This window comes from Symphalangus syndactylus, chromosome 22, assembly GCF_028878055.3.
Source record: "Symphalangus syndactylus isolate Jambi chromosome 22, NHGRI_mSymSyn1-v2.1_pri, whole genome shotgun sequence".
Classification (NCBI taxonomy): domain Eukaryota; kingdom Metazoa; phylum Chordata; class Mammalia; order Primates; family Hylobatidae; genus Symphalangus; species Symphalangus syndactylus.
The window spans coordinates 10,492,787-10,516,471 of record NC_072444.2 but is presented as its reverse complement, the minus strand read 5'-3'; the positions used below and the strand labels follow the sequence as shown (position 1 = coordinate 10,516,471).

General features: G+C 44.7%; 1 protein-coding gene across 4 annotated transcripts in view; it reads left to right on the top strand.

Annotated features, from left to right (window-relative positions):
- Positions 1-23,685, top strand: part of WDTC1 (WD and tetratricopeptide repeats 1) — a 78,903-nt gene that overhangs the window by 3,791 nt on the left and 51,427 nt on the right. For all 4 annotated transcript variants that reach the window (XM_063631435.1, XM_063631436.1, XM_055261444.2 and 1 more), the window contains exon 2: positions 23,237-23,383. In XM_063631435.1, coding sequence (XP_063487505.1) covers positions 23,336-23,383 — 48 coding nt within the window. In that variant the 5' untranslated portion in view covers positions 23,237-23,335. The remainder of the gene's footprint in view (positions 1-23,236; positions 23,384-23,685) is intronic.

Below are 23,685 nucleotides of genomic sequence, written 5' to 3'. Positions count from 1 at the left end.
AAGACCAAGGCTAAGAGCCTGGGGGAACATGATACCTCATTCAAATACTTGAATTGTCATGGGGAAAGGAAACTGGATGTTCTCTGTGATTCTAGAAGGCATCTCAGGATTAAATGACATAATTTCCAAGAGGGTAGACTTTGGTTTGATAGGAGATAATGTAGCTTTCTAAAAACAAAATGGGCTGCCTTGTGAGGGAGTGAGTTACCCATCATTGCAGATATTCAAGCAGAGTTTGCCACATGTTTTTTTTTTTTCTTTGAGGCAGAGTCTCACTTCGTCATCCAGGCTGGAGTACAGTGGCATGATCTCTGCTCACTGCAACCTCTGCCTCCCAGGTTCAAGTGATTCTCATGCCTCAGCCTCCCGAGTAGCTGGAATTACAGGCATGTACCACCACGCCCAGCTAATTTTTGTATTTTTGTAGAGATGGGGTTTCATCATGTTGGCCAGACTGGTCTTGAACTCTTGACCTCAGGTGATCTGCCCGCCTCAGCCTCCCAAAGTGCTGGGATTACAGGCGTGAGCCACCACGCCCGGCCTTTTTTTTTTTATGAGACAGGGTAGATGGGAATACAGGTGTGTGCCATCACGCCTGGCTAATTTTTTAATTTTTTTCATAGAGATGGGGTTTCACTATGTTGCTCAGGCTGGTCTCAAACTCCTGGGCTCAAGCATCTGCCCACCTCAGCCTCCCAAAGTCCTGGGAATACAGGTGAGCCACCATGCCCAACCTCCCTGTCTGTTTGATCTGTAAAACCTAACATGGCTTGGCACGGTGGCTCACACCTGTAATCCCAGCACTTTGGGAGGCCTAGGTGGGTGGATTGCTTGAGCCCAGGAGTTTGAGACCAGCCTGAGCAACATAGTGAAACCCTGTCTCTACAAAAAAAATTTAAAAATTAGCCAGGTGTGGTAGTGTGTGCCTGTATTCCCATCTACCTGGGAATCTGAGGCGGGGGGATCACTTGAGTGCAGGAGGCAGAGGTTGCAGTGAGCCAAGACTGCGCTACTGAACTCCAGCATGGACAACAGAGACCCTGTCTCAAAAAAAAAAAAAAAAAAAAAAAAAAAAAGCCAGTTGCGCCATGGCTCATGCCTGTAATCCTAGCACTTTGGGAAGCCGATGTGGGCAGAGCTCAGGAGTTGGAGGCCAGCCTGGGCAACATGGCAAAACCTGTCTCTACTAAAAATACAAAAAATTAGCCAGCCGTGGTAGCGCACACCTGTAATCCCAGCTACTTGGGAGGCTGAGTCATGAGAATTGCTTGAACCTGGGAGGCAGAGGTTGCAGTGAGCCAAGATCGTGTGCACTCCAGCCTGGGGGACAGAGTGAGACTCTGTCTCAAAAAAAAAAAAAAAAAAAAAACTAACATGTATTGAATATTTAGTATATACCAGGCACTTGCTAGATACTTTTTCTTTTTAAGACAGAGTTTTGCTCTTGTTGCCCAGGCTGGAGTACACACAATCTCTGCTCACTGCAACCTCCGCCTCCCAGGTTCAAGCGATTCTGCTGCCTCAGCCTTTTGAGTAGCTGAGATTACAGGCGCACGCCACCATGCCTGGATAATTTTTGTATTTTTTTAGTAGAGATGGGGTTTCACCATGTTGGCCAAGCTGGTCTCGAACTCCTGACCTCAGGTGATCCACTCTCCTTGGCTCCCCAAAGTGCTGGGATTACAGGCATGAGCCACCAAGCCCAGCTCTACTTTTTCTACAGTGTCTCTTGTAATCTTCAGAACTCCCCTGGAAGGAAGGTATTACCATTATCCCCACTTTACAAATGAGAAACTGAGACTCTAAAGTTAAGGAATATGCTGGAGGTTACACAACTAGTAGTGTAGGGCTGATATTTGAACCCATGTCTCCTCCTTAGCTCTGTGACCTAGGGTCAATCATGTATCTTCTCAGAGTTATGGTTTCACCTATAAAATGAGGCTTATTGTAGTACCTACTTTTTAGTGGGTTTTTGAGGACTAAATGATGAAATATATCCTTTTTACTAGACCTCACTGATTGCCCTCAAGAGCCAGGGCTTGGATGTAAAGGAGTACCACTTAGTTGGCTTATTCTGGGTAAATTCAGGCCTACATGTAACCCTGAGATTTCTGGGGCCCACTCTTTGTGCTATTGAGTAATAGCTGCTGACTCCTTGAAGGGCTTTGTGGCATTGAAGACTAATACCTTAAAAACTTTTAAGCCTGGACTGGGCGCAGTGGCTCATGCCTGTAATCCCAGAACTTTGGGAGGCTGAGGTGGGCAGATCACAAGGTCAGGAGTTTGAGACCAGCCTGGCCAAAATGGTGAAACCCTGTCTCTACTAAAAATACAAAAATTAGCCTGGAGTGTTGGCGGGTGTCTGCAGTCCCAGCTACTTAGGAGGCTGTGGCAGGAGAATCACATGAACTCAGAAGGCAGAGGTTGCAGTGAGTTGAGATCGCAACACTGTACTCCAGCCTGGGTGACAGAGTGAGACTCCATCTCAAAAAAAAAAAAAAAAACTTTAAGCCTGAATAAGGGGAGGATGCCATCAAAAGGCCAGAGTGTATAGGAGGCAGTGTCAGAGGCCCTGTGCAAAGAAAATTCTCAGCTACTACTGCAGAGCCAGATTTGAGGGTCACCGTTGGCATTTTTGTATTCATTATCTTCTTTTAGGATACAAGGTCACAACTGCTAGAGCTGTAACAGAGCTCAGGGCCAAGAATAATGACCCTTAATCCTCCATGTAGCCATCTGGGGAGGTATTAACCCCATTTTCTTGGAGGTGGGGTGGGGAACAGGATCAGACCTTGCCCAGGGAGTTCTCCAGAGGCTGTTGAGGGCAGTGTTTGGATCAGGACTTTTGTACAATTTTGTCCTTATTCATGACCCCCAAATTCTATAAAACTGCTTATCCTTGAACCTCTTAGGGGGCCTTCCTGAGAATGGGAGCTGGGCATTCCTGGTCAGGGAGCTTCATAGTTGAGGCCTGAGTGTTTGGGTGCTGATGGCCTACCTGGTTCCCTTTTGAGTCACACATCTGGATGTAACACAACTGTCACCGAGTTAGAAAGGAAGCATTTCTAAATTGAATGGTTTAGTTTTCCTTGACCTTGCAGCTAGTAGTAGAGTTACAGGATGAAACTCCAGAGCCTTCTCTACAAGAGATATTTTGAATTGTGGCAGGATTTGTCAGGGTGCAAGTTAAAGACTGCAGATGCTCTTAAATAGTGAGAGAGTATAGCATTATGAAAACATGCTCCCTTTTCTCTGTTTCCTTCCACTGTCTTAAGGTAATTGTGGGGCCTCAGAGCAGACAGGAAAATTAGCTATGATCACTGGAAAACAAAGTTCTGAAAACATCCAGAAAAAATTTTCACAAAGCTCAAACAAGTGGCTGGGTGTGACGTCTCACACGGTTTTTTTTTTTTTTTTTTTTTTTTTTTTGAGTCTCGCTCTGTCACCCAAGATGGAGTGCAGTGGTGCAATCTTGGCTCACTGCAGCCTCAGCCTCCTGGGTTCAAGCGATTCTCTTGCCTCAGCCTCCTGAATAGCTAGGATTACAGGCGTGTGCCATCACGCCCGGCTAATTTTTGTATTTTTAGTAGAGACAGGGTTTTACCGTGTTGGCCAGGCTGGTCTTGAACTCCTGACCTCCAGTGATCCTCCTGCCTTGGCCTCCCAAAGTGTTGGGATTACGGGGATGAGCCACCGTGCCTGGCCAGATGGCTCACACTTGTAACCCTAGCACTTTGGGAGGGTGAGATGGGAGGATTGTTTGAGGCCTGGACTTCGAGAACAGCCTGGACAAAATGATGAGACCCCCATCTCTACAAAAAATAAAAATAAAATTAGCCAGACATGGTGATTTACGCCTGTAATCCTAGCTACTCAAGAGGCTGAGGCAGGAGGATCCCTTAAGCCTAGGAGTTCAAAGTTGCAGTAAACTGTGATAGTGCTACGTTCCATTCCAGCCTGGGGAACAGAGCTAGACCCTTTCTCTTTTTTTTTTTTTTTTCTTGAGACAGAGACGGAGTTTCGCTCTTGTTGCCCAGGCTGGAGTGCAGTGGTGCAATCTCGGCTCACTGCAACCTCTGCCTCCCAGGTTCAAGTAATTCTCCTGCCTCAGCCTCCTGAATAGCTGGGATTACGGGTGTGCACCACCACACCCGGCTAATTTTTTGTATTTAGTAGAGACAGGGTTTCACCATTTTGGTCAGGCTGGCCTCAAACTCCTGACCTCAGGTTATTCACCCACCTCGGCCTCCCAAAGTGTTGGGATTATAGGCATGAGCCACCGCACCCAGGCGACCCTGTCTCTTAAAAGCTCAAACAGCAATACAGAGCCCACTGGGCAGGGGAGAAGACATCAAGGTGAGTTTTTATCTAAAGCTTCCCAGAAAGTGAAGCATTGCCTAGAAGCATCTCTCTTCTACAGAGAAAACCTCAAGCAGTCCTACATGGGATTATTTAAGCCAGAAGCCTCAAAGATGGCTAAGAAGTTTCCTAAAGATGCTTTGGTGATGAGTCTATCCTACCAGCGAAACCTTTCCCAAAAACTGTCCTTGTGCCAACTTCGTCCATGACCCTGAAATGGCACTCTTTAAATTTGTGTTTGAGATCAGCAGAGTCAAGGCAGCTTAACCCTAAGGAATGGTAAGAGACAAAGTTTCAGCAGCTTCCTGAAATTGTATCGATACTGATATTACAGGTGTGAGCCACTGCTCCCTGGCCAGTAATTTTTTTTTTTTTTTTTTGAGACAATGTCTCACTCTGTCACCCAGGCTGAAGTGCAGTGGCATGATCTGGATCTTGGCTCACTGCAAGTTCTGCCTCCCGAGTTCAAGTGATTCTCCTGCCTCAGCCTCCCGAGCAGCTGGGATTACAGGCACCTGCCACCATGTCCGGCTAATTTTTGTATTTTTAATAGAGACAGGGTTTCACCACATTGGCCAGGCTGGTCTGGAACTCCTGACCTCAAGTGATCTGCTCGCCTTGGCCTCCCAAATTGCTGGATTACAGGTGTGAGCCACCACACTCGGCCCAGTAGTTATTTTTTAGTGGCCAACGGCCTGGCCCCTGGAGTCAGACTGTATAGGTTGACTCTCTGTCTAAGAACTGTGTAACTTTGGCAACTTCACTTTTCTGTGCCTCAGATCCTGCATCTATAAGATGAGGATAACAATAGCCCCTGTCTCACAGGATTATTATGAGGAGTCTATGAGATGACACTTGTAAAATGTTAGAATGTTCAATAAATATTATTTAATAGGATCAGCGTCAGGCAGTTTACATGCAAGCGCTTCTGTTCCTCCTCACCCTGCAGAGGTAGGTATTATCAGATTAGGAAACTAAGGTTTAGAAATGTCAAGTCAGGGTCTGGCACGGTGACTCATGCCTATAATCCCAACACTTTGGGAGGCTGAGGTGGGCAGATCGCTTGAGCCTAGGAGTTCGAGACCAACCTGGGCAGCATGGTGAAACCCCATCTCTACAAAAAAAAAATGCAAAAATTAGCCAGGTGTGGTGGCGCATGCCCGTGATCCCAGCTACTCAGGAGGCTCACGAGATGGGAGGATCTCTTGGGCCGGGGAGGCAGAGGTTACAGTGAGCTGAGATCATGCTACCACAATCCAGCCTGGGTGACAGAGCCAGACCCTGTCTCAAAACAAATAAAATTTTTTAATTAAAAAGATGAAGAGACATAAGAGGTGTAGAAAAGAAAAAAAATTAAAAAAAAATGTCAAGTCAGACAGAAAATAGGTGTCAGAGCTGGGATTTGAACCTAAGATCTGTTAGGTCCACAGCTACACTCTTCATTTTATTATGCTCTTTCTTTTGTTTTGTTTTGTTTTGTTTTTGAGATAGAGCCTCACTTTGTCACACAGGCTGGAGTGCACAGGCACAATCATAGCTCAATATAACCTCAAACTCCTGGGCTCAAGCAATCCTCCCTCCTCCCTCCTGCCTCAGCCTTCCTAGTAGCTACAACTACAGGAGTGTGCCACCATGCCTGGCTAATTTTTTAAAAAATTTTTTGTAGAGACAGGGTCTTACTCTGTTGCCCAGACTGCTCTCGACCTCCTGGCCTTCAAGTGATCCTCCTGCCTCAGCCTCCCAAAGCACTGAGATTACAGGCATTAGCTACCACACCCGGCCTTATGCTATTTCCAGTGACCTTTATGCATTGAAAGTGAAGCTGAGTCCTCGCTTCGTTGCATCTTTCGTCTTTTTTGTAGGATTGTTCCAATAGAACCACTATAAATAGAGTGAAAGGAAACTTGCATACATCTTTGCATAATTCAGAATGTTGAAAGGGGGTCAGCTGTCACCCTGGTTGGGGGCACGTCTCTGCTATGGGAGGTAGCATGTCCAGAGGAAAGAGAATACAGATGTTTTAGGTTCCATCTCTGGTCTGCTGCTAACCAGTAGTGTCTACTTAAAATCTCAGCATAGTGTCATCGGAAGGGGTTTTGTAGCTTATCTCAGAGTCCACCTCTCATTTTATAAACGGCAGAATAGACTGAGAGAGCAAAATGCCTCACTCGGTCATACAGCCAGTTAAAGGCAGAGGCTGCCCTGGAGCACAAGACCCTAGACCTCCCAGTCCAGTGCTGCTTCCTCAGTACCATGTAGTGTTCTGCTTCACTTCTCCCTTGTTAAATGGGGATTATTATCGTACATGAATATTCATAGCAGCATTATTCATAGCAATGTTATATTAGCTTTCTAGCTTCCTCAAAGGATTGTTGCAAAGTTCAAATTAAAAGCTTGAACAAAAGTGCTTTGATAGGTATAAAACATTGTATGTATGTAAGGCAGTCATGCCATTATTCATTCAGCAAATATTTATTGGTGCCTGCTAAGCTTACATCACTCCTGGAAGACCAGGGGGATCAATGGATGAATCGGATTAAGAGCAGGCCCTCAGCATGCTTTTAATCTTCTAAGAAAGAGAAGCCACGTAAATAACCACAGCTCAAAGTAGGAGATAGATGAAGGAAAAGCTAAGAATGAAATTTTCTTTTCATAACCTGTGATTTTGAGGTAGAGAAAAGAAACGGTTTTTTTGTTTTGTTTTGTTTTGTTTTTTTTGAGACGGAGTCTTGCCCTGTCACCCAGGGTGGAATGCAATGGCGCGATCTCGGCTCACTGCAACCTCCGCCTCCTGGGTTCAGACGATTCTCCTGCCTCAGCTTCCCAAGTAGCTGGGATTACAGGTGCCTGCTACCATGCACAGCTAATTTCTATATTTTTAGTAGAGAGGAGCTTTCACCATGTTGGCCAGGCTGGTCTCGAACTCCTGACCTCGTGGTCCACCCGCCTTGGCCTCCCAAAGTGCTGGGATTACAGGCATGAGCCACCGTACCTGGCCAAGAAAGGGTTTTAAGGTATTTCTTCTTTATTGACATATAATTCACGTACCATAAAATAGACACTCTCTTAAATTATACAATTCATTGGTTTTAATATAGTCACAAAGTTGTGCAACTTGTCACCACTATCTAATTCCAAAACATTTTCATCACCTGAAAAAGAAACATACCCTTGAGCTATTACGTTCCTCCCCGACACTCCCATCTCTTTCTGTCTCTGTAGGTTTTCCTATTCTTGACATTTCACATAAATAGAACCATACAATATGTGGTCTTTTGTGACTGGCTTCCTTCACTTAGCAGAATGTTTTGAAGTTTCTTCAATGTTGTTGTATGAATTAGTACCTCATTCCTTTTTATGGCTGCATAATATTCCATTACAGTGGATAATAACACATAGTATTTATTCATCAATTGATGGCCATTTGGGTTGTTTCTAATTTGGGCTATTATGAATAATGCTGCTCTGAGTATTCATGTACAGCTTTTTGTATGGACATGTGTTTTCCTTCTTTTTTTTTTAGACTGAGTCTTGCTTTGTCACCCAGGCTGGAGTGCAATGGCATGATCTCGGCTTACTGCAACCTCCGCCTCCCAGGTTGAAGCGATTCTTCTGCCTCAGCCTCCCGAGTAGCTGGGATTACAGGTGCCTGCCACCACACCTGGCTAATTTTTCTATTTTTAGTAGAGATGGGGTTTCACCATGTTGGCTAGGCTGGTCTCAAACTCCTGACCTCAGGTGATCTGCCCACCTCGGCCTCCCAAAGTGCTGGATTACAAGCATGAGCCATTGTGCCCAGCCTTTTTTTTTTTTTCCTTTTTCTTGAAACAGGGTCTCACTCTGTCACCCAGCCTAGAGTCCAGTGCCACAAACATAGCTCACTGCAGCCTCAAACTCCTGGGCCTAAGTAATCCTCCTGCCTCGGACTCCCAAAGTGCTGGGATTACAGACGTGAGCCACTGCACCCAGCCTATTTCTGCATTATTATTTATTTAATTAATTAAAATTTTTTTGAGACAGAGTCTCCCTCTGTTGCCCAGGCTGGAGCACAGTGGCATGATCTCAGCTCACTGCAACTTCTGCCTCCTGGGTTTAAGCGATTCTCCTGCCTCAGCCTCTCGAGTAGCTGGGATTACAGGTGCCTGCCACCACGCCCGGCTAATTTTTGTATTTTTAGTAGAGACAAGGTTTTACCATGTTGGCTAGGCTGTCTTGAACTTCTGACCTCAAGTGATCCACCTGCCTCGGCCTCCCAAAATGCTGGGATTAGAGGTGTGAGCCACCGTGCCCGGCCTTGTGCAGGTTTTTTATACAGGTAAACTCATGTTATGGTGGTTTGTTGTGCAGATTATTTTGTTACCCAGGTACCAAGCCTAGTACCCAATAGTTATTTTTTTCTGATCCTCTCCCTCTTCCCACCCTCCACCCCAAGTAGGTTCCAGTGTCTGTTGTTCCCTTCTTTGTGTCCATGAACTCTCATCATTTAGCTTCCACTTACAAGTTAGAACAAGCCATATTTGGTTTTCTGTTTCTGCTTTAGTTTGCTGAGGATAATGGCCTCCGGCTCCATTCATGTTCCTGCAAAGGATATGATCTCATTCTTTCTTATGGCTGCATGGTCATTCCATGGTGTACATATACCACATTTTCTTTCTTTCTTTTTTTTTTTTTAACTTGTGAGATGGAGTTTCGCTCTTGTTGCCCAGCCTGGAGCGCAATGGCGTAGTCTCAGCTCAATACAACCTCTGCCTCCCAGGTTCAAGTGATTCTCCTGCCTCAGCCTCCCAAGTAGCTGGGATTATAGGCTCCTGACACCATGCCCGCCTAATTTTGTAGTTTTAGTAGAGACGGGGTTTCTCCACGTTGGCCAGGCTGGTCTTGAACTCCTGACCTCAGGTGATCTGCCGGCCTCGGCCTCCCAAAGTGCTGAGATTACAGGCGTGAGCCACTGTGCCCAGCCTGTACCACATCTTCTTTATCCCATCTGCCATTGATGAGCATTTCGGTTGATTCCATGTCTTGGCTATTGTGAATAGTGCCACAATGAACATACTGCACAGTGTGCATGTCTTTATGGTGAAACTATTTATATTCCTTTGGGTATATACCCAGTAATAGGATTGCTAGGGCAAATGGTAGTTCTGTTTTTAGCTCTTTGAGGAATCTTCACACTGCTTTCCACAATGATTGAACTAATTTACACTCCCACTAACAGTGTAAAAGTGTTGCCTTTTCTCTGCAACCTCACCAGCATCTGTTATTTTTTGACTTTAATAATAGCCATCCTGACTAGTGTGAGATAGTATCTCATTGTGGTTTTGACTTGCATTTCTCTAATGATCAAAGATACTGAGCTTTTTTTCATATGCTTGTTGGCCGCATGTATGTCTTCTTTTGAAAAGTGTCTGTTCATGTCCTTTGCCCACTTGATGGGATTGTTTGTTTTTTTCTTGTACATTTGTTTAAGTTCCTTATAGATGCTGGATATTAGACCTTTGTCAGATGCATAGTTTGCAAATATTTTCTCCTGTTCTATAGGTTGTCTGTTAATGATACACTTTAAAATGATTAGTTTCATCTTATGTGAATTTCACTTAAAAAAAAATTTTTTTTTTTTTTTTATTCAGAGTCTTGCCCTGTCACCCAGGCTGGAGTGCAGTGGTGTGATCTTGGCTCACTATAGCCAAAACCTCCTGGGCTCAAGCAGTCCTCCCACCTCAGCCTCCCAAGTAGCTGGGACTGTAGGTGTGCCACCACGCCCAGCTAATTTTTTAACTTTTTGTAGAGACAGGGTTTCGCCATGTTTCCCAGCTGGTCCCAAACTCCTGGGCTCAAGCAATCTTCCCACATTGGTCTCCCAAAGTGCTGGGATTATAGACGTGAGCCACTGCACCCAGCCTTAAATTTTTTAAAAAGAAACCATATCCTGGCAGGGCTCAGTGGCTCACACCTGTAATTCCAGCACTTTGGGAGGCTGAGGCAGGCAGATCACTTGAGGCCAGTACCTCAAGACAAGCTTGGCCAACATGGCAAAACCCCATCTCTACTAAAAATACGAAAAATTAGCCAAGCATGATGGTGCATGCCTGTAATCCCAGCTACTCCGGAGGCTGAGGCACGAGAATCACTTGAACTTGAGAGGCAGAGGCTGTAGTGAGCCGAGATGGCACCACTGCACTCCAGCCTGGGCAACAGAGTGAGACTGTCTCAAAAAAAAAAAAAAAAAAAAAAAGCCATATCCTTTAGTTGTCACTTCTCCATCCCCCCATTCCCTTCAGCCCTAAGCAACCATTAATCTACTTCCTATTTCTATTCTATTTTGTTCTATTTTATATAAATGGAATTATGCAATATGTAGGCTTCTTTCACTTTGCATAATATTTTCAGAGTTCATCTATGTTGTAGCATGTATCAGCACTTCATTCCTTCTTATGGCCAAATAACATTCCATTGTATGGATATACCACATTTTGTTTATCTATTTATCAGTTGATGGATGTTTCCACCTTTTGGCTATTATGAATAATGCTGCTCTAAACATTTTTTTTTCTTTTTGAGACTGAATCTCACTCTCACTAAGGCTGGAGTGGCATGATCATAGCTCACTGTAACTTCAAACTCCTGGGTTCAAGCAATCCTCCTGCCTCAGCCTCCTGAGTAGCTAGGGCTGTAGATGCATGGCCACCACACCTGGCTAATTTAATTTTTTGTAGAGATGGGGTTTTGCTATGTTGCCCAGCCTAGTCTTAAATTCTTGGCCTCAAGTTATCCTCCCTCAGCCTCCCAGAGCACTGGGATTACAGGTGTGAGCCAGTGCACCTGGCCTTGCTATAAATACATTCTTGCACAGATTTTTGTGTGGCGTTTCTTCACTTTTAACAAAGTCACGATTTTCCTTCTGATTTTGCGTTTCAAACCTAACAGGTGATAAAGACATCCTATACTTTGCCCCTGCCATCCTACAATGAAATACCTCTTGTCAGCTTCATCTCTGATAAGGAAATTTGGGGCGGGGGAAATGTTATAATCCATGCCACTGAACAAATATTAACAGGGGTTACCAGGTTTTAGTAGAATTCAATTTAGCTAACATTTGTTGAGCACCTACTACAATCCAGATACGATACTGTTATGTCCTTTTTTTTTTTGGAGACAAGAGTCTCGCTGTATCCCCTAGGCTGGAGTACAGTGGTGCAATCTCGGCTCACTGCAACCTCCGCCTCCCAGGTTCAAGCGATTCTCCTGCCTCAGCCTCCCATGTAACTTTGTATTTTTAGTAGAAACGGGGTTTTGCCTTGTTGACCAGGCTGGTCTCAAATTCCTGACCTCAGGTGATCCACCCACCTCAGCATCCCAAAGTCCTGGGATTACAGGCATGAGCCACCACACCCGGCCCTGTTATGTATTTTCATATATATTTTATCATGTATTCACAACAACCCATTAAAGTAGGTGTTAGCATCCCCATTTTACAAATGAGGAAACTGAAACTCAGAAAATTTAAGTAACTTCCCTACGTAGGTACTAATTGGTACACTGAGGGGGAAGCTGGAATTCAGGCCCAGGTGCCTAAGTATTATATGTTTTTCTCTTTCTGCTGCATTATCCAGAGCCAAACAAGGACTGTAGCACACATGAAAGGAGTAGATCTTCATATTTGGATATTACCATTCAATTCTTAGTTCTAGATGAGTGATCTTCACAAATGTACTTTGTTCTAAGTCATGTTAACCTCAGGCTATTATATTACTGATCACCTTGGCATTATGATTAGACTAATTCCTCCAAATCAAGCTGTTAATTGACTTGTGTTTTGTTTTGTTTTGTTTTCTTTTGTTTTTGAGACAGAGTCTCACTCTGTCACCCAGGCTGGAGTGCAGTGGTGTGATCTTAGCTCACTGCAACCTCTGCCTCCCAGGTTCAAGTGATTCTCCTGCCTCGGCCTCCCGAGTAGCTGGGATTACTGGTGTGTGCCACCACTCCTGGCTAATATTTTTTTTTTTTTTTTTTTTTTTTTTAGTGGAGACAGGGTTTCATCATATTGGCCAGGCTGGTCTCGAACTCCTGACCACAGGTGATCTGCCCACCTTGGCCTCCCAAAGTGCTGGGATTACAGGTGTGAGCGACCGCACCTAGCCAGACTTCTATTTTCTTGTTAGTGTCGTTTAAAATCATAGAGATAGGCTTATAGAAGAAAGTTTTCCAGTAGCCTAAGTTAAAAGTTTATAGAAATGATGGGGTTACGTGGTGATATGCTGCGCATTTTAGAGCTCCAGGAATAGAATAGCTTTTGGGAGGTATAACATCTGCATAGCAACTCATATTTTCTTTGTAACATTATGTCTTGTGTCTTCTTCTGTGCCTTAAGTATTTTTATATTTTTCATAATCCCAGCTCCCAGAAATCAGCTGCTTTTTTTCTCCTTAATTCATTGAGTATCTACTAGAGCTGGTCCACAATATCCTAACTTAGAATAGACCTTTGGGCCCGGGCACAGTGCCTCATGCCTGTCATTCCAGCAGTTTGGGGAGCTGAGGCAGGAGGATTGCTTGAAGCTGGCCAGGCAGTCGAGACCAACCTGGGCAACATAGCAAGACCCCGAATTTAGAAAAAAACAATAATTAGCTGGGAATGGTGGTACATGCCTGTAGTCCTAGCTGCTTGGGAGTCTGAAGTGGGAAGAAGGACTTGTGAGCCCAGGAGTTCAAGGTTATAGTATGCTATGATCGCACCACTATATAGTGGTGATAGAGTAAGACCCTGCCTCTATTAAAAAAATCAAAATCTGCCAGGCATGTCAGCCTGGCCAACATGGTGAAACGTCGTCTCTACTAAAAATACAAAAATTAGCCGGGCATGGTGGGGGGCATCTGTAATCCCAGCTACTCGGGAGGCTGAGGCAGGAGAATTGCTTGAACCCAGGAGGCAGAGGCTACAGTGAGCTGAGATCATGCCACTGCACTCCAGCCTGGGTGATAGAGCAAGACTCTGTCTCAAAAATAAAAAAATAAACCTGCCAGGTGTGGTGGCTTATGTCTGTAATCCTAGCACTTTGGGAGGCTGAGACGAGAGGATTGCTTGAGCCCAGGAGTTGGAGACCAGCCTGGGCAGCATGGTGAGGTCTTGTCTCTACAAAAAAATTTAAAAATTAGCTGGGCATAGTGGCACACACATGTGGTCCCAGCTACTCAGGAGGGTGAGGTGGCAGGATTGCTTGAGCTGGGGAGGTCTAGGCTACAGTGCAGTGATGCAATGATTGCACCACTGCACTCCAGCCTAGGCAACTGAGTGAGATCCTGTCTCAAAAAACAAAAATAAAATTAAAAAACCTTTGTCCTCTAGCTAGAGAAATTTTTTGTTGAGCTTTTATATTCTACAGATAAATTAGCCATTAATGTTATTAGAGCTTCAAGTATGCAAATCAGGGTGTATTGTTAACTGTGCTCTCTTTAGAATGAAGAATACACATTAAAGGTTACTTGTGCCCAGGCACATCTCAGCACTTTGGGAGGCCGAAGCAGGCAGATTACTTGAGGCCAGGCATTCGAGACCAGCCTGGGCAACATGGTGAAACCCTTTCTCTACAAAAAAATACAAAAATTAGCTAGGCTCGGTGGCACATGCCTGTAATCCCAGCTACTCAGGAGGCAGAGGCATGAGAATTGCTTGAACCCAGGAGGTGGAGGCTGCATTGTGCTGAGATTGCACCACTGCACTCCAGCCTGGGTGGCAGACCGAGACTCCATCTCAAAAAAAAGAAAAAAAAAAAGGTTACTTGTGGTGTTATGGTCCCTGTGGTCCCTTTTTTCCATTACAGTTTTCCAAGTTGTCTTTCTTATTCTACTATGATGTGTTTAGTTCATTTCCCTCACTGTCATTTTTGTGCTTCTAAGATGTAGGAACAAATGAGTATAAAGGTTTAACTTATTAATTCATGTTCTTTCTGATTTTTTTGTTTGTTTGTTTGAGATGGAGTCTTGCTCTGTCACCCAGGCTGGAGTGCAGTGGCTCAATCTCGGCTCACTGCAAGCTCCGCCTCCCAGGTTCACGCCATTCTTCTGCCTCAGCCTCCCAAGTAGCTGGTACTACAGGCGCCCGCCACCACGCCTGGCTAATTTTTTGTATTTTTAGTAGAGACAGGATTTCACCATGTTAGCCAGGATGGTCTCAATCTCTTGACCTCGTGATCTGCCCGCCCCGGCCTCCCAAAGTGCTGGGATTATAGGTGTGAGCCATGGCGCCTGGCCTAAGTTCTTTCTGAATTTAGTGTCCTACCTATGTCTTTTGGTCATTGGTTACATTTCCCTTTTTTAGTCTCTTTATGGTGCTCTGATTACAATGGCCTCGTAGTCAATGAAGGACAACTGTATTGCCTGTCTTTGCTTTTTGTTGTTGGTTTTTTTTTTTTTTTTCAGACTGATTCTCACTCTGTCACCCAGTCTGGAGTGCAGTGGTGCGATCTCTGTTCACTGCAACCTCCATCTCCCAGGTTCAAGTACTAGTCCTGCCTCAGTCTCCTGAGTAGTTGGGACTACAGGTGCCCGACAGTACACCCAACAAATTTTTGTATTTTTGGTAGAGACGGGGTTTCACCATGTTGGCCAAGCTGGTCTCGAACTCCTAACCTCAGGTGATCTGCCCGTCTCGGCCTCCAAAAATGCTAGGATTACAGGCGTGAGCCACCATGTCCAGCCTATTGTGTGTCTTTGAAGAGAAGTATCTGTGTTTGGTGTTTGGTTTAGTCTCTGCTGCATTTCTTTTCTTTTTTTTTTCTTTTTTTTTTTTTTTTTTAGATGGAGTCTCACTCTGTCACCCAGGCTGGAGTGCAGTGGTGCAATCTCGGCTGACTGCAACCTCCGCCTCCCGGGTTCAAGTGATTGTCCTGCCTCAGCCTCCCAAGTAGCTAGGACTACAGGCGCGTGCCACCACACCTGGCTAATTTGTTGTACTTTTAGTAGAGACGGGGTTTCACTGTGTTAGCCAAGATGGTCTCGATCTCCTGACCTCATGATCTGCCCACCTTGGCCTCCCAAAGTGCTGGGATTACAGGTGTGAGCCACTGCGCCCGGCCTCCCCTCTGCTGCATTTTCTTCTTCTTCTTCTTCTTCTTCTTCTTTTTTTTTTTTTTTTTAAGAGACAAGGTCTTGCTGTGTTGTTCAGGCTGGTTTCGAAGTCCTGATCTCAAGCGATCTTCCCACTTCTGCCTCCCAAAATGCTGGGATTATAGGCGTGAGCCACCACATTCAGGCATCTGCTATATTTTCAAAGTTTATCACAGTGCCTGGCATAATAGGTATTGAAAATTTTATTTTATGAATTCTTAGTCACTAATTTCAGCCTTTTTGCCTCTTAGCAGAACTGAACATTGTGTAATTTGCATACTGCACCAGATAGAAATCCCCTTGATGTAGTCTTTTCAAGTGTTTAATCTTTTATGTAACTTTATTGTGTCAATTCCAAATCTCTCATTCATGTCATTTTATATCTGAGCTCAAAGCCCTCCTTAAAATAATGCTTTTAAAATTTGATCATGATTAAATCTTCTCATCCTCAAATAACTATTGATTTATTGATCTGATTATTTGTGCTTGAGAGACTTTTGGACTGAAGTATGAAACTTGTTATGCCCCTTGGTAGATTTAAGGGTATTTCCTTCCTGATGTGAACCTTTTAAATAATCTCTACTTAGAAGTGTTTCCAGTTTTAAAAACAAAAACAAACCAAAAAAAACCGATTTTTTAAAATAAAGTGTTTCTAGTTATGTTTGCCTGCCTGTAAAAGCTTGTGGAAAGGCACTGAGTCTCTTTTCTTGAGAGGAGAGAAGATAGGTATGCTCCAAGATGAGCTCTCTACCAGTATGTTATCATTTCTTCTCAGGATGGGAGCAGAAATATTCACCAGAATGCTAACCAGGCCAGGCGTGGTGGCTCACACCTGTAATCCTAGCACTTCGGGAAGTGGAGGCGGGTGGATCAGTTGAGGTCAGGAGTTCAAGATCAGCGTGACCAACATGGCGAAACCCTGTCTCTGCAAAAAATACATAAAAAATAGCCAAACATGGTGATGCACGCCTGTAATCTCAGCTACTTGGGAGGCTGAGGTACGAGAACCGCTTGAACCTGAGAGGCAGTGGTTACAGTGAACTATCGTGCCACTGCACTCCAGCCTGGGTGACAGAGTGAGGCTGTCTCAAAAAAAAAAAAAAAAAAGAATGCTAACTAGGCATCAGTTGTATTAAATTTTGACTTTTTTTTTTTTTTTTGAGACAGAGTTTTGCTCTGTCGTCCAGGATGGAATGCAGTGGCGCTATCTCGGTTCACCGCAACCTCCGCCTCCAGGGTTAAAACGATTCTTCTGCCTCAGCCTCCCCAGTAGCTGGGATTACAGGCGTGCACCACCACGCCTGGCTAATTTTTTTTGTATTTTTAGTAGAGATGTGGTTTCACCATGTTGGCCTTGAACTTCTGACCTCAGGTGATCTGCCCACCTCGGCCTCCCAAAGTGCTGGGATTACAGGCATAAGCCACCACACCTAGCCAAATTTGACATTTTTTTTTTTTTTTAAACCTGTCTACCAATTTGATCCCAACTTCCATTTTACCATTTACCTGAATTGTGGTTTCCTGCTTGTCTGGTTTCTCTTTTCCCCCCATTCTTGTTCCTTTTAGTATCTCCAAGCCACACACCAGCCTTAGCTAAAAACCCCTTGTCTTTGATACTGAGCTCTCTTAGTATGGCTACTATGTGTTTCATCTCATTATTCCACCGTGTCTATCACAGTGCTTGGTGCTAGGTAAATACCCAATTAACATTTTAAGAAAATTAATGAATAAGTCATGGCAATTTAGTGGGCTCTTTTGGTGGATTCTCACAGTGATCGTTACTCTAGGAAATTACATACCATAGTTGTCAAGAGAATGGACTTTGGAATCACATAGCCCTGGGTTTGAGTTCCTGTTCCAGCTCCAGTTTTAGCTGTGTAACATTGTGAAAATTGTTGCATGTCTATGAATATGTTTCCTCATATGTAAAATTATGACAGTAAGAGCATCTACCCTACAAGCTTTTTTTGTTTAAGACAAGTGCAGTAGTGAAAAGAGGGTAAACAGTAGAACAAGGAGTTCGATATGTAACTGTGAATAATCAATTGAGATAACTTGGTACCTTCGGACCAGCCCATAAAACTTTTTTTTGCTGAGATGGAGTCTCACTCTGTCGCCCAGGCCAGAGTGCAGTGGCACGATCTCAGCTCACTTCAACCTCTGCCTCCCAGGTTCACTCGATTCTCCTGCCTCAGCCTCCTGAGTAGCTGGGATTACAGGCATGCTCCACCACACACAGCTAATTTTTGTATTTTTAGTAGAGATGGGGTTTCACCATGTTGGCCAGGCTGGTCTCGAACTCCTGACCTCAGTTAATCCGCCCATCTCAGCCTCCCAAAGTGCTCGGATTACAGGCATGAACCACCGCACCCAGCCAAAACTTTTTGAACCACTCTTCTTCTGGGGTCTTAGCACTCTCTCCCTGGAAGTGGTTTTCCCCCAGTTCTTTGCTGCTTCTTGTCATTCATGTTTCAGCCTAAATGTCATCTTCTCAGAGAACCCCTCTCTATCAGGCAGGATTTGTAGTTGTATACAACAGAAACCAACTCTGGCTGATTACTGAAAAGATATTAAGGAAATTCACAAAACATCAGGAAAGGTCATAGAGTTGTGCTTGAAGAATGCTAGAACAAGAGAAACTAGGCAGCAGGCAGAACCCACAACTAAAATCATTCATACACTCAGCCTGGTGAACACACTGTTGCCACCACTACTTACAAAGCTAACACCATCTGCTGCACTGGACTTAATGGCCACTGTGGCCACCCCTTGCTACACTCCAGGTGGACTCTCTGTGGTCCTCTGACTCTGAGACACTAGATCCCAGTTCAAGGTTTAGGGGTGATGTGTCTGGTTGGCATAGCCTGGGCCATATATTCACATTATAGCTGCAAGGGAGCCTCAGAAAGAGAATCTCAGTCACCTCCTTTCTCACTTTATAGTGGTAAGGGGCTCTGCTTCCCACTAGACTCAAAAGGGGAATTCCCAAAATATAAGAAGCGTTCAAATGCTGAGAAGCTAGAAAATTCGACAAATGTCCACTACAGTTTCTTGGACCTGAAGTCTAAAAGTAGCTCACCAGTCATTGTCACTTCAACTTGTGTTATTGTCATCATACACTTTCCACTACTGGATATTTTCTTATTTTTATTTATTTCATTGTTTATTGTCTGTTCCCTCCTGCTAGAATGTAAGTACCATGAGCAAGGACATTGCCTGTTTTGCTCATTGATATATCCCTTCATTCTGTGCCAGGAACAGCACCTGGCATATAGTAAAAGCTCCTTATGTTCATTTGTTGAATGAATGACTATAAAACCCTTAGCACAATGCCTGGCACATAGTAAGTGCTTAATATTTGGCAACATATATTTCTTTTTTTTTTTTTTTTTTGAGATGGAGTCTCGCTCTGTCACCCAGGCTGGAGTGCAGTGGCGCAATCTCGCTCACTGCAAGCTCCGCCTCCCGGATTCATGCCATTCTCCTGCCTCAGCCTCCCGAGTAGCTGGGACTACAGGCGCCTGCCACCATGCCCGGCTAATTTTTTGTAGTTTTAGTAGAGACGGGGTTTCACCATGTTAGCCAAGGATGGTCTCGATCTCCTGACCTCGTGATCCGCCCACCTCGGCCTCCCAAAGCACTGGGATTACAGGCGTGAGCCACCGCGCCCAGCCTGACAACATATATTTCTTAGCAAATAAAAACATTTATATTCTTAAAAGAAAAACCTTTTGATTTACATTGTTTCATTTGACCTCCACAGCAGTCTTCCAAGGAAAAGGGTATTGGGGGTAAGGAATGAGCCTTTTTTGGGTGAAGCGTACATAACCCCATCAGTGTTTGTTCCAATGCGTCCTATGCCTGTGAGTCACAGGAATGAGTGTCTACTTGGAAAGATTAAGAGACTTAAGCAAGGCCACACAACTGTTCTTTCTTAATACCAGATATACTCACTTCTTTGATGTTATTTCCAATGTAATCATTCTCACCTCATATTCTTGGTGATTGTGGGGAAATCGTTGTTGTTTGGCTTTGACCAGTATATCACAAAGCAGAGCTATAGATGCCATTTCAGGCTAGCGTTTAGCTTACACTAATTTGTTCAAATTCACATTTTTAATTTGATGGCCAAAGACTCCTGCAAAAATCGTCATGAAACTATATTTCTCAACTGGTATTCCTGGTGTTCTTGATGCTTACTCTTAAAAATGCCAGCGACTGCCATATCTCCCTGGTAATGACACTAAGATGGCAATGCTGAATGGCTTCATGTTGTAAGGGAAGGTTCTTGCCTGTTTTTTTGTTTGTTTGTTTTTTCTTTTTGAGACAGAGTCTTGCTCTGTCACTCAGGCTGGAGTGCAGTGGTGCACACTAGGCTCACTGCAACCTCCACCTCCCGAGTTCAAATGATTATCCTTTCTCAGCCTCCTGAGTAGCTGGGACTACAGGTGTGTGCCACCACACCTGGCTAATTTTTGTATTTTTAGTAGAGACAGGGTTTCACCATATTGGCCAGGCTGGTCTCAAACTCCTGACCTCGTGATCCGCCCGCCTCGGCCTCCCAGAGTGCTGAGATTAAGGCATGAGCCACCGCGCCTGGCGGTTCTTATCTTTTAAAGAGCTTATGATCCTGCCAGCCACGGTGGCTCACGCCTGTAATCCCAGCACTTTAGGAGGCTGAGGTGAGAGGGTTGCTTGAGCCCAGGAGTTTGAGACAGCCTGGGCAACATAACGAGGCCCCATCTCAATTACAAAAAAAAAAAAAAAAAAAAAAATGGCTGGGCACAGTGGCTCACACCTGTAATCCCAGCACTTTGGGAGACTGAGGCAGGCGGATCACCTGAGGTCGGGAGTTCGAGACCAGCCTGGTCAACATAGTGAAACCCTACCTCTACTAAAAATACAAAAACTAGCTGGCGTGGTGGCAGGTGCCTGTAGTCCCAGCTACTTGGGAGACTGAGGCATGAGAATCACTTGAACCCGGGAGGCAGAGGTTGCAGTGAGCCAAGATTGTGCCACTGCACTCCAGCCTAAGCAACAGAGCCAGACTCTGCCAAAAAAAAAAAAGAAAGAGGAAGGAAGGAAGGGAGTTAGGGAGGGAAGGAAAGAATGGAGGGAAAGAAAGAAAGAGCTTGTTATCCCAAAATTGATTATGGAGGCGTTAGCCCCAAAGAACTCGGGTTGAATGAGAACATCTAATTTGGTAGCGAGTTTTTTTTTATTGTCCTACTGCATGCCTAGCACTAAAGGAAAACAATCTGCAATAACATAATGTTTAGGTGTCGAGTTTTCTTTTGTGGTTAAATGACAGAGGAAAGGAAGGAGTCTGCTCACAGATCAGGTGAAAAACCTGTGATTTCAGGAGAGGAGGCCAGCTGGTGAGAGATTGAAAAGTAGCCTTGTAAGGTCCTAATGACTGGCAGGGTTGGCAGAGAGAACTGGTGGACCCTGAGAGCCATCTTCTGAGCACAAAGGGCCATCATTGGGAAGAAAGACTAAACTTCTATGTGGCTTCAGAGGTGGAACCAGGACTAAAAGGTGAAAATGAGAGGAGGCAGAACTTTCCTTGAAAGTCTAGTATTTTAAAATCTGATTACAAATTAGTGTGCTTTTATAGAATAATTTTGAAAATATTAAAAAGTAGAAAAAGTCATATCATTAACCAAAGAGAGCTATTGTTTTCTTTTTATTATTTTACTTATTTTTAATTTGTTTAGAGACAGGGTCTTGTTCTGTCACCCAAGCAGGAGTGCAGTGGTGTCATCATAGCTCACTGCAGCCTCAAAACTCCCGGGCTCAAGTGCTCTTCCCACCTCAGCCTCCTGAGTAGCTGGGACTACAGGCGCATGCCACCATGCCCAACTTTTTTTTTTTTTTTTTTTTTTTGGTGTAGATAAGGTCTCACTTTGCTGCCCAGGCTGGTCTCTAACACCTGGCTTCAAGTAGTCCTCCCACCTCAACCTCCCAAAGTGCTGGGATTACAGGCATGAGCCACTGTGCCCAGCCATATTTTGAGTTTTCTTACGATAAAATTGTTTTCCTCTTTTTTTTTTTTTTTTTTTTTTGAGACGGAGTCTTGCTCTTTCGCCCAGGCTGGAGTGCAGTGGCGCAATCTCGGCTCACTGCAAGCTCCGCGTCCCAGGTTCACGCCATTCTCCTGCCTCAGCCTCTCCGAGTAGCTGGGACTACAGGCGCCCGCCACCGCGCCCGGCTAATTTTTTGTATTTGTAATAGAGACGGGGTTTCACCGTGGTCTCGATCTCCTGACCTTGTGATCCACCCGCCTCGGCCTCCCAAAGTGCTGGGATTACAAGCGTGAGCCACCGCGCCCGGCCATGTTTTCCTTTTTTAGAGGCAGAGTCTTGCTATGTTGCCCAAGGAAGACTTGAACTCCTGGGCTCAAGTGATTCTCCTGTCTCAGCCTCCTGAGTAGTTGGGACTACAGGTGCACAGCACTGCACCACCACACCTGACTTTTCTTTTTCTTATGGCAAATCCTCAGAAATAGAATTGCTTATTATTTTTAACAATCAGAGTTGTATAACACAGGAATAGGTTGCTTCAACAAGTGGTAAGGCTAGGCCAGGCGCAGTGGCTCATGCCTGTAATCCCAGCACTTTGGGAAGCTGAGGTAGGCAGATCTCTTGAGCCCAGAATTTCAATACCAGCTTCAGCAAGATGGCAAAAAAAAAAAAATTAACTGGGAGAGGTGGTGTGCACCTGTGATCTCAGTTACTCAGGAGGCTGAGATGGGAGGATCACTTGAGCCTTGGAAGTTGAGGCTACAGTGAGCCATGATCATGCCACTGCACTGCAGCCTGGGTGACAGAGTGAGACCCTGTCTCAAAAAAGGAAAAAAAGAGTAGTGAGACTAAAAGCCTACCTACCAGGATGTTTTTGTTTGTTTTTTGTTTTTTGTTTTTGTTTTTTTGTTTTGTTTTGAGACGGAGTCTCACTCTGTCGCCCAGGCTGGAGTGCAGTGGCACAATGTTGGCTCACTGCAAGCTCTGCCTCCCAGGTTCACACCATTCTCCTGCCTCAGCCTCCCGAGTAGCTGGGACTACAGGCACTTGCCACCATGCCCAGCTAATTTTTTTGTATTTTTAGTAGGGACAGGGTTTCATGGTGTTAGCCAGGATGGTCTTGATCTCCTGACCTTGTGATCTGCCCACCTCGGCCTCCCAAAGTGCTGGGATTACAGGCATGAGCCACCACGCCCGGCCCTACCAGGATGTTAAAGAAGGATTTCTTTATTAGGTTGGGTCTTGGACACAGTCACCATTACATTTCCTTTACACCGTTTGATTCTGTGAATCTATTGGAGGCTTGAGAGTTCTCTCTGTGATACTGATTTGGTTTCGGGGAGGGCCAAGCTGAGGATCAGAGATTTGAAGCATAACTAAAGGTTCAGACGAGCTGCCACAGATGCCTGCTGAGCAAGTGAAACTTGATGTCTTTCTAGCTTTGCCTTGTTCTAACTTTAAGGATATGCTACCATTATCCTTCATACTTACACCCAACCTGCCATTTTCTGATGAAGCATAACATATTCCTTCCGTGTTTGTTCCAATGCTTGTTAGGACTGTGCTACTGTTCTCCCCACCCACTTCACCCATTCCAGAGGTTTTTCAACACTATGGAGCAGGGCCAGCCCACCATGCCACAAATGACAGGCAAGGGCCAGTTCACTGGGTGGGCTGTTTTAGGGGTGGAATTAGGTCTTGGGAGTCACCTTATTATCCATCCTCCAAAGTTTGATGATTTTTTTCCCCCAGGTAATTAAATGTGTATTTTGTGGACCTGGGCTTGGCTGGAATGCTCAGGGGTCCTGAAGATCCTTTTATAGCTTCCTTCTGTTGAACCATTAAGAAAAGATGGCAAAAGTCAACATAACTAGAGACCTCATCCGTAGGCAGATCAAGGTAAGCAGCCCAGACTTCTGAACCAGATCATGAGATCCTTTCTTTCCCACAGATTGATTTTACAGATGAAAAAACTGAAATCTACAGTCTGTGACTTGCCTAAAGTCACATAGCTAGTTAGTGGCAGACCCAGGACTAGAATCAACGTCTCTTTCTCTCCATCTTGTATTGTCTAAGAACATGGATTTCATGGAGACTCTCTCCACATACTTGGGCCTGGGCTGCTGAGATTAATGCAGGCTGGCAAGGGAGGGGAGCTGTCAATGTGTTGTGCAGATACATACACATCCTTGTGTTGGGGA